General features: G+C 48.9%; 1 protein-coding gene across 1 annotated transcript in view; it reads right to left on the bottom strand.

The window, feature by feature from the left end:
- Window positions 1-2,940: 2,940 nt before the first annotated feature.
- Window positions 2,941-11,249, bottom strand: part of XYLT1 (xylosyltransferase 1) — a 377,489-nt gene continuing 369,180 nt past the window's right edge. Inside the window, exon 12 of the mRNA XM_049904388.1 lies at window positions 2,941-9,492. Within this exon, the coding sequence (XP_049760345.1) occupies window positions 9,170-9,492 (323 nt within the window). The 3' untranslated portion in view covers window positions 2,941-9,169. The remainder of the gene's footprint in view (window positions 9,493-11,249) is intronic.

The following is an 11,249-nucleotide window of genomic DNA, read 5'->3' as shown; positions in this document are numbered from 1 at the left end:
GAAAACTGGATTACCCCAAAACACTAGGATGTCTCCTGCTAATACCTTGGATCTCATCTTTATCCTTGTAGCTCTGATTTTAACAAGCTGGAGCGTTTAACAAGGTCTGTGAAATCTGTGGTCTCATCAATTCCACGGTTAGGAGCTTAACCCACCAACTCAGCAAGGCCTGGCCACCTCACCATGGATGAGTTTGCTAGCGTGATGGGGTGACCAGTGAGGGACAGACTGGTAGACAGCTTGGAGAGGGGAGACCAGGATCCCAGATATGACGATGCCACAGATTTGAGAGGCCATTCTTCATGGCAGGTACTGAGGCTCTGTTTTCTGCTTTAGGTTAGAATGTTGCATTGTTCTGTGCCATCTAGGTGATTCCAACTTGTGGTGACCCTAGAAGGCAAAGTAGAACTGTTCCATAGGGTTTCTTAGTCTGTAACCTTTACCAAAGGAGCCCTGGTGGCTCAGTGCTTAAGCAGGTTGGCTGCTAAGCCAAAGGTCGATGGTTAGAACCCACCAGCGACCCCACTGGTTGCTTCCATAAAGATTATAGCCTTGAAACCCTGTGGGGCAGTTCTACTCTGCACTATAGGGTCACTGTTAGTCAAAATTGACTTGACGGCAATGGATGCAATCTTCACATGAGCAGATCTCCAGGTCTTTTTCGCCAAGCGGGCTGGTGGGTTCGAACCTCCGACTTTTTGATGAGCAGCTGAGGCTTAACCACTGTACCACCTGGGCTCCTCGCAGGTCAGAATAGCCACTCTAATTAGCAAAGGGCAGTTTTATGGGTTGCTTTAATGAGTCCTGTGCCCAGGCTGCAAGAACAAAAGGAGAAATCCATCGTGTTGTTCCCTAAGCATAAACACGCCACACTAATTAAGTGAAGGTGAAATCATCCGTGCCATCCATGTAAGATTTATTTAAAATGATTTGCTCAAGACAGACCCAGAGCCCTTCTCTTTAGAGAGGTGTCTAGGAGCTGGGTGGAGACAATTTGGGTACTTGAGGAGCAGAAACGAATTGGACTAGCAAGCTGAGCAGCCACCTGGGCTTGGAGTTAGCAGTGGGAGTTGACAGACATCTGTTGTTTGTGTCTGTTCAGTACCAGGTTCCCCTTTGGGGAAATACTCCTCTTCCATTCCAATCACGTGATTGGGTTGGGGGCTGCCAATCACGGCTTCTTACCCAATTCCCTGGCCACAGGGGTGGGCATATGATCCAGCCCAGCCAGTCATAGTACATCGTTTGCCTGGTTCCAGTAATAGGTCCAGGGCTGAGTCTGTGCCCTCGGATGGCTAGTTAGAGCCACCCCCTTTGTCAATGAAGATAAGGGTATTGCTTTTTTTGTTAAGGAGTTTGTGGGACAAGAAACAGGAGGTGCTGGGGCCACTCTTTCTCTACCATGTAGCGTAAGCTGTCTGTAGGAGAGAATAAATTCTAACTGGGGCTAGCAGAAATGGAGAAAGGGGTTGTGAGTGTCAAGGCTCCAGTTCCAGTTTTCCAGTCCCCAGAGCAGCCCTAGATCTTGCACTGTGAATTTTGCTTTTGTTGTCTTCCACAGCTCCATTACCTATGGACTGAAGGGGCTGAAATTTTAACTTTCCCAAAGGAACATCTGAATTTCCATTTCTGGATGAATTAGTTAAGGTAAGGCTAGCTGCTGTAACAAATAGTTCTCAGTGGCATGACATAATAAATGTTTCTTTTTTTTCCATGTCATAGTCAAACGGGGTGACTCAGTTAAGTGTTTTCCATGTCATTCAGGGAGACCAGGCTCCTCCCTTTTTGTAGCTCTGCCCTCCTTTAGGTTGGGGGCTGTGTGATGTTTCCAAGAAGAGCAGTAAACCAAACCCATTGCACGATTCTGACTCATAGCGACCCTATAGGACAGAGTAGGAGTGACCCATAGGGTTTCCAAGGAGCCGCTGGAGGATTAGAACTGCTGACCTTTTGGTTGGCTGCTGAGCTCTTAACCATTAGGGCTCCAACTAAGTAAATGCACCAAATCAAAATGATGCAAAGCATTTGAGAGGAGGCTATTGTGGGAGGTTTCCATTGGCCAGGTCAAGAGGTACCACGTGTCCAGTCAACCCACATCCCACTGGCCAGAAGTTGATCACATGACCTCACTTGAGAACAAGGGAGTCTGGGAAATGTAGTTTAGCTATGTGATGAAGAGGCAAGGGAAACAGGTTTGCTGAACAACCAGCCAGCTGGGTATATAACATTGTTAACAACTTTAGGGCAGTTGCCCCTCACCATCCTCTATTCAACAATAGTTTAAAATCCTCTACTTCTGCCTCAACCAGGGGCATCATTTACAGTACCAGTTACTGTCAAGTTGACTCCAACTCACTTTGACCCATGCGTGTCAGAGTAGAACTGTGGTCCATAGGGTTTTCGATGGCTGATATTTTGGAAGCAAATTGCCAGGTCTTTCTTCCAAGGTGGCTCTGGGTGGACTTGAACCTCCAACCTTTTAGTCAGCAGCTGAGCACAGTAACTGTGTGCACCAGCCAGGGCTCCTCTTTTACAGTAGGGTGTCGCAATAATCCAGTTGAGAGATGACAGCAGCCTTTACCAGGGAGAGTGTCCATGCATCCATGTTTGCCCAAGAGACAGCAGTTTCCCAGTTTGGATGATAAATTATCTAGTTGCCCTAGTACTAGGAGACTGGCTGTGCAGATGAGGGAAGAGAATACCAGGTTGCATTTAAACTTGTTGCCATCGAGTCAATGCCAACTCATGGTAACCCCAGGTGTTAGAGTGGAACTGCTCCATAGGGTTTTCTTGGCTGTAATCTTTACAGAAGCAGATTGCCAGGCCCTTCTGTGGAGCTGATGGCTGGGTTTGAACTACCAACCTTGAGGTTAGTTGCCAATCGCAAACCGAGGATGTACCATATTGCCGAAAAGAAGCCATACAGCCACTGTTCCGTAAAGACAGTATTTTTTATTATTTTTAAAATTCTGCATCTGAAAACACAGTATGACAGAAAGCATCTATATATACACCTGCAGTGTTTTTGGTATGGTACAGTATTTAATACATCCACTGTTTTCTGCAAAAAATTTTGCTTTGTCAGACAGAAATAAACTCCCCTAGACAAAAAAATACAGCTAAGGCACAATTCTGTTGTGGTGGTGGTTTTTCCGCTAAATGAAAGGACAGAAAAGGTGCAAAAATGGGCAGGTAGTGCAATCGATTCCGAGAACCACACTCGACCGTGAAGAAAAGCATTTGGATGATTGGAACTTTGATTACTGTCAATCTCAGATAGTTCAATCTCTCTTAAAATACGCCTTTAAATAAATAGCAAAATATCTACATCTTTCAGTGTGTGCTGTTTGAATTCTCTCTCTCTCTCTTTAAAACTCTATTTACAGATTCTTTTTTTAAAAAAATCAATACATTACAAAATATTTCTGTACAGTTTTATGCATATTATGATCTATAACAAAATAGTTATTTTTAAAAACTATATCACCACATGTCTTTGAAAAGAAAAAATGAAGGGAACGGTAATAACTTACTGTGAGGCCTCGAGAGCCCAAACAAACAATAGTGACAACATCATATTAATTAAAAAAAAAAACAAAAAGACAACGAGGACTATAAAGACGATTGCGCTCAATTCCAGTGAATTTCCTATGAAAACCCTGGGGTTGTCTTTGGCTTCCATCCGCAGGGGCGTGATGGAAGGAGAAAGAATGGTAGGGAAGGGTAATACCTTTGAGAACACTACCCATCTGCTGGGAATATTTAACATGATCCCTTTCCAGCCAGGAAGGACAAAGAGATAAATTGAGAAACTCTCCTGATTTACCCTTGATTGAAGTACAGAAAGTCACCAAGGCTTTGGGGGCTGGGGGAGGGTTGGGAGCCGATGCGAGCACTCTGCTGGTAATTAAGCCAGCCCATTATGGCTGCAACATGCTCTCCCGAGTGCTTCAGGACTTGGCTAAGGTTTCGACGAGCACCCAAGCCTTCATTTTACCCATAGGAAAAACATTTTTTTTTTTCCTGAAAGATGACACTTGTAAGCGATTGCTTTTGTATCTGCCAACTGCAGACTGGCAGCCCTTGGCTTAGGACAGGCCGCACAAGCTTCAAGATGGCGTTTTCTTCTGGGATGTTGGTGGGAATCTGAGGGAGAAGACGGTCAGCTTTCCAAAAATAATGTTAAGGCCACATTTCACAAAGGAGAAACCTAAGGCTTTTTTGGGGGGCAAGGGAAGCAAGGAGGAGGAAGATGAGGAATGGAGAAGACAGTGTTAGGGATGAGGGGAGCAAGGTATAGAGCCTGCTTTCCTGCGGAGTCTGTGGGCAGAGGCAGCTGGAGAATTCCCAGCTAAAGTGGAGAGGGGAGACAGAGCCACTTTTCTCCTGGCATGGGGCTTGGAAAGAACAGAACCAGAGACAACGTGAGGGGTAGACACAGGTGGCGTGTGAAAGCCCTCCTCAGTCTTAAGAGGGTCCTATACAGTATCTTGTTTGCAAGGTAACAGAAAAAAAAAATACTTCTAAGATAGAGACAGAGACAGAGAGAGGATTTGCATAGATTGTACATTCAGTTCAAGGAGATTTTGGACACCTCTATTTCTCCCCCAGGTAAACTTCTCAGCAGACACAATGAGGTAGCGCCTGTGGTAGACCCATGGGCAAAATAAGGTAACTGAGGCAGAAGCAAAGAGGACAGAACTGGCTTAACGCATCCCGTGGGCAAGCAGAGCTCCAGTGCGGCTTCCAGAGAAGCTTCCGGAGGTGTCTGGCAAGATGGCCACCCAAACATGGGATGTGGAGAGAGCCGGCCTGCTTTACCCATCATCTCCCTCCTCCTGGACCCTGTCCTTGCCCTCTCCTCTGGATACGGAAAGAACTCCAAAAATTGTGGACCAAGACAGATGTGGTTCCTTACCTAAAGGGCAGCAGCCCAGGTCTCCAAATACCATTTTTTCTTCCAATTGTGCTTAACTGTCTTGGGACCAGGAGAACTGAACAGGCCAGTCCTCGAAGGATACTTCTCCCCTGTGGGTTCATCTCTTTGGTGGGGGGTGGTGGTGGTGGTGGGGGAAGAGGAAGAGATGCCCATTCTTCAGAGTTCAACGTGAGCTATTGTTTTTACCCTTTCCTACCGCTGCCTTTTTCCCTCCTCCATCAGGCTAACTTCATCTTAAATCATCTCCCAGAAAGCAAAGGTTGCTGGTAGTGCACAGGCTGAACTGTGGAATGTTCCCCCACTCCCCCCATTAAAAAAAAAAAGCTAACACTTAAAAAATCAGGAGATGTCCTATAACAATCTGGATTTCTGGCTTCTTTTAAGAATCTGGAAGATTCTGCTACGCTGTGTCTGCATTCTCACATGAATCGACAGGCTGGAGTTGAGTAGCAGCTGTTTTTGGATAGGTCCCGTGTATGTCAGCATGCCGCAGTCTCCATCACTCCCTTTTGTCTTACGCCAATCAGCTTCACTCATCTATATTAGCTTTCTGGACCCTATAGGCATCTGGGACCCCTACCAAAGAGTGTGGCTTTGATCTGGGGGGCATCCTTGCTGTCTTTAGAGCTGAGAGTGTCGATGCTGCTTTTACCATCCCCTCCTTCATGCTGCTGGGGAGCCTGTGTCCTGAAGTCTCAGTGAACTTGGTTGTGAAGACGGTCTTTGCTCACGTCCCACACCCAGCGACTACTGCTTTCCTCTACTCTGCATCTTCTTGGTGGCGACATCAAGGTTCCAGCCAGTATCCTACTTGCATCTGCAAACTAGAGAACCAGAAGGAAGCCTGGGCTGCGAGGAGCTGGAATCTACCTTTTTCCTGGGGCTCGTGGTCTTACTCATTCTCTCTAAATGCCGGTTGCATTTTAGAAGTTAAACCAACAATGGGGGATAAAGTAACTCTGATCAGAAAGGCCTTTTTCCAAAGGGAGGAACTGGTACACTTTCTAATACATGGGGACCCTGGGAATTGCTTACTTCTTCCTTGGGGACATGCGGCTTTACCCATGGCAGTGGGAAGTGGGGTTTTGGAGAGCTGTCTGCCCCGAGCTTACCTTCTGCCTGAACGTGACTAGGGTGGGTGGGGAGCTGCACAGAGTACCACAGCCATTGAATGCTTCCTTCTACCCCTAAACCCAAGTCCCACTTTTGAGCCTTCCTAAGTCCCCAGGGCCTTGACCAGTGACTTAGCCCACAGCTTCTATGCCCTCGTAGACTGCTTGGGATTTCCATGAACCATGTTCCCACGTTTCTGAAATCCTCACGCAGCCATAGTTCACAGCTACCTGACTAATACATAAATCATTCTCAGGCAGGGGAAAAAATGAGTTTAACAACTTTTCCTGGGAAAACATCACCTTTCCACAAATCATCCTGGCCTTTGTTTGGAATTCTCCTTTTCCATCAAATGTAACCTCAGCAAGGTTATTCTCTGGTCCAAAATCAGAGGGGACAAAAGAAGACCCTGTGTGATGGCTCAGTGCCCCGAATTAGTTTGGGGTGGATGGGAACGAAGCCTGGAGGAAGTGGGGGATGGTCCCCAGAGAATGCCAGGTCCACCACTTGTCTGCTTGTTCCAGGATGGAGCACAGTCAGAATGGCAGTGTGTGAAGAGGGAGCATGTCTAGGAGTCTGCAGGTTCACACTGCACAGCCACGTGCTGGGGTGGAGCGTTCAAAGCACTACGGAGAACACTGGGGGAAACAGACACCCAGAGGCCAGGCAGAGGGTGGGAAGGAGGCTCCTCTGGGCCTCAGGAGCCTGGATGCTAGGGAAACCTGGCTGGAAGCAGAGGGCTGGGGCACAGAAAGGATGTGGCACAGGGCTCTGGGCTCCCAGAGTTTATAAAACCATCTGCAGATCACATGGACTTTCTGAGAAAGCCAGTTTTGAGTTCCCTAGTACCACTGTTGTTGATGGCTATCTTCTAGGCTCTTCCAGTCTGTCTGATGACCCTCTTCCTAAGCTGGACCTCCTTTTTCTTCTTGGGAAGAGCCTGTTTCTCTCTGCCATCTTGCCATGTCATATCCATGGTTTGACCGGCTATAGAAAGTTAGCACTGGAGGTAGCAGGGATGGCCCCAGCCCTCTGCAGGCAGCACACTCTCCACCCGCAAGTCTTCACCTGTTGTGCCACATCCCTCTTCCTGGGGTGGGGCTAGGGGGTGGCTCAGGAAACCCAGCACCTCCAGAATTGGAGGGACAGATGAGGCTAACATCTGGATAAGGAAAAGCAAGGCTCAGATGTTTCCAAAGGCAGACCCACTTGAAGACAGTGGATGGTACTGGTGAGGCTTTCCCTCATGGTGTCCAACTCCCCTGCTTTACTTTGAGGACAAGGAGAATGTAGGGCAGACTCAGAAAGACAGAAACCGAGAGAGAGAGAGAGAGAGAGAGAGAGACACTAGGGGGTAGGTTAAGAGGGGAAGAGGAAGGTAAAAGGTTGGGGAAGGGGGGCCTTTTGTGAATAAAGGCAGCTTTAGTTAGTAAGATAACGTAATTGACAAGCTGCAAAAACAGCACCTACTAATTAGTCATGGACTAAAACACATAAATAATAAATATCTAAAGTGTCCCTTCTCTGTATCCTCTCTTGCTCACAGGACGTCCTACCTTGCTGGGGGTAGGGGTGGGGGTGGAGGGACAACACAGCTGACAGGTGTCCCTCACATCCAGAGCAAACAGCAGTATCTTCAAACTAACACTGGAGAAAAATACAAGGACTGGCTCTTCATGGTAAGGGCATTTTGCAACCCGGGGTGTGGCTTTTCCAAGGGGATTCTGTCCTTTAGGGGAGGAGGGGATTAGAGGAGAAAGGTGGACCTTCACAGGGGGGCTCTCTAGTCTTAGCGGGGGGCCTCATAGGGGCATGTGGCAAGGACACCCTTTGGATTTCTGGTAACCTAAGCAGTTTGAATAATACTAGTTTTTAAGCCACCAGACACTCAACCTTCCCACTTTTATTGTCTGCCAGATGGGCCTGTTCGCACTTCGGATAAGGAAGGATGTGAAATCGAAAACCAAATCTGAAATGCTTTTTCCTGGATGTGAAGAGTTTGGTCCATGCGTTTTGGTCACTCCCAGCAGCACCGTGTGTGCGACTCGCGAATGTTTGAAGGTCTGACTTCAGACGGAAGGGTTCGGGAGGGTGACTGGTATTGCTGTGTTGTCCAGCTCAGGAGGTTTGCTTCCAAGTTTCTCTTGTGAGCTTCATGGCCATGGGTCCCCGAGGTCCCCATTTTCAAGGAACAAAGGGGTCACGGTCTCTGTCTCCTGGCCCCTGAATGGGTAGGGGACTTGATGTTCAGGCCCACATGTACCATCACCTCACTGCTCCCCAGTGGGGCAGCCTTGAGGGAGGGTGGCCCCAGATATGTCGCCTGGAACACTGGACAGATGGCAGCCACACTTTTGGGTGAACTTGGCTATGCCACTCCAAAGGGCTGTCTGACCCATCTAGTTACAAATGTGGGTGGCTCAACCCGAGGAGGGGTGAGGGGAGGTTCAGAGCCCTCCCCAGCCTGCCACCTCACGGAAGGAGGGCACGTGACCGTGACTTTCAGTGGCTGGCACAAGGTTTTCCCGGCCATGAGGAACAGGGAGGTGAGCCCAAGGGCCAAGCTGGAGGTCAAACCCATGGTCTGGGCAGTGCGTTTCAAACTGGGTTTTGCAGAGCCCTTGGGTTCCGACGAGGTACCTTAGGAGACGCCCTTGGCAAAGGGACCACCCAGTGTGCTGAGCTTTGAGAAGAACCTCACACTGTTCCTTCAACAAGAGCAGCCTGGGGTCCATCTGCACCTTGAACTTCCACCCAAGACTGAGCTTGGTACCCAGAGTTCAGCTGCTCAAAATAAACTTCTGAAAATTGCTTGTCTGGGGGCTAGGTCACTGGAGGAGGGAGGAAAGGAACCTGTAGGACTTGAGGATTGACCAGAAGAGCTGAGACCACCATGGTGCTGGGAATGAGCAGTCTCACTCCCAGAAGCCAGCCCTCTAAACGCAGGTCGTCGGCAGACCCTGCTTTGGCCTCCAAACCTGCCTTCTCCGTCATTCTATGGCCAGGAGCGCCCCTCACACTAAAGGCACCCCCTGGGGTGGGGGCCCAGGTGCAAGCCCTGCTGGCCCTCTGGCTGCTTTCCCTTTGGGACCCCATGGTGACCCGCTGTGCCCGGTGCTACCTGAGGCGGCCATCTGGTTTGACGGCCCCCAGCTCCGATTTGGGGTCGGGGCTGAAGGAGCTCCAGGCCGTCTGGCTGCAGGCCTGCATGACGGGGCAGGCGGTGGGGCCGGTGCTGCAGATGTCCATGGCGGTCCACATGCTGCCCACCAGCGAGTCCAGCCAGCCTTCCAGCACCGCGCCCGTGGAGGCTGCATGTCGCCGTGCCTGCTCCACCTGCGCGGGGTTGATGGGCAGGCTGAGAACAGGGTTCAGGCTCTGGAAATTCTGCTCCATGTAGGCGCCGTGGAGGGGCCCGTTGTGCAGCTTCAGTGCCTCCTCTAAAGTGAAGGAACAAGGATGTAATCAGGAAAGCCATGGTCTACGGGCCTACGGTGTGCCTGGCGCCACACTGGGCACTGCGCATCATCTCATTTAATTCATCTTAAGGGGAAGCTCTTTTAGCAGACCCATTTTACAGGTGGAAAAACTGAGCCTGCAAGAACATTCCTTCAACAAGGTTATGAGCCCACTTTGTGCAGGGCGTGCCTCATTCATTTATTTGTTCGACACATATCACAGAGCACCGTCAATATTCAAGACGTTCATTCGATAAATATTTTTAAGCACTTTGCGCTGGGCATTCATTCCACACAAACTTAGTAAATATGTACTATCTGCAAGGCGTTTATTCATTTATTTATTTGACAGTTATTTACTGTTCTTGTTAGCTGCCATTGTCAGGCCCGCCAACTAACGGCGACTCCATGTGTTACAGAGTAGAACTGCTCCATAGGGTTTACGGTTGTAATCTTTAGGGAAGCAGTTTGCCAGGTCTTTCTTCTGCAGAGCCACCGGGTGGCTCTGAACTACCAATTTTAGGCTAGTAGCTGATCTCAAACTGCTTGCCCCACTCAGGCTCCTAACTACTTATTAGAAGTCTGCTGTCAAGAAGGAGCCCTGGTGGCGCAGTGGTTAAGCGTTTGGTTGTTAACCAAAAGGTCAGCAGTTCAAACCCACCAGCTAATCCTTGGGAGAAAAGACCTGGTGATCTGTTCCCGTAAAGATTACAGCCTTGGAAACCCTATGGGGCAGTTCTGCTCTGTCCTATAGGGTTGCTATGAGTCAGAATCAACTGGATGGCATCAGGTTTTTTTTGTATTAAGTGCCAGGCTCCATTCTCTGTGGCAGAGTGAACCAGATGGTCGAAGAGATTACAATGTAGTTGTGAGAGAAAAGATAATACAGAAATAAACAAGTAAATAAAGACGGTAATTCCAGGCAGTGATATGTGACATGAAGATAATAAATAGGGCATGGGGTCACAGCAAAAGGAGTCCTGGTGGCACAGTGGTTAAAGCACTCGGCTGCTAACCAAAATGTTGGTAGTCTGAACTCACCAACCATTGTGCTGGAGAAAGATGTGGCAGTCTGCTTCCATAAAGATTACAGCCTTGGAAAACCTATGGGGCAGTTCCACACTGTCCTACAGGGTCGCCATGAGAGTTTGGTTTTAGTTTTGGGTCACAGCAGGGGTTGGCAAACTATGGCCCTTGAGCCCAATCTGGCCCATTGCCTGTTTCTGTAAACAGCGTTTTATGGGAACACAGCTATGCCCGTTCATTTACATATTGTCCACGGCTGCTTTTGTGACACCACAGCAGAAGTGCATAGTCACAACAGAGACCGTATGTGGTCCACAAAGCAGAAAATACGCACTATCTGGCCATTTACAGAAAAAGTCTGCAGGCCCCTGGCTTACAGAGGGATGGGGGTGTTTATCCTAGAGGGGGTGGAAGAGAAGACCTCTCCAAGGTGGTGACATCCTAGCTGAGTGCCGATTAATGTGAAGGAGCCGTGCCAAGATCCTAAGGGTGAGAACTCCAGGCAGAGGGGAATCACAATGACAATGCATGCCAGGATTTGAACTTGGGTATGTTGACCTCAAAGCCTGGTGAAGGGCCTGCTGAGTGCTCACCGTGAACTCGGTAAGCCGTGGACTTCTCCTTCCTGGCAGCGTGCCCAAGGCATGTGCAAGAGCTGACAGCAGCAAAGGGATCCTGGAAAGCATGAAGCTTGGGCCAGGGTGGGGTGGGAG

This window comes from Elephas maximus, chromosome 12, assembly GCF_024166365.1.
Source record: "Elephas maximus indicus isolate mEleMax1 chromosome 12, mEleMax1 primary haplotype, whole genome shotgun sequence".
NCBI lineage: Eukaryota > Metazoa > Chordata > Mammalia > Proboscidea > Elephantidae > Elephas > Elephas maximus.
This window is presented reverse-complemented; position numbering and strand designations above follow the sequence as displayed.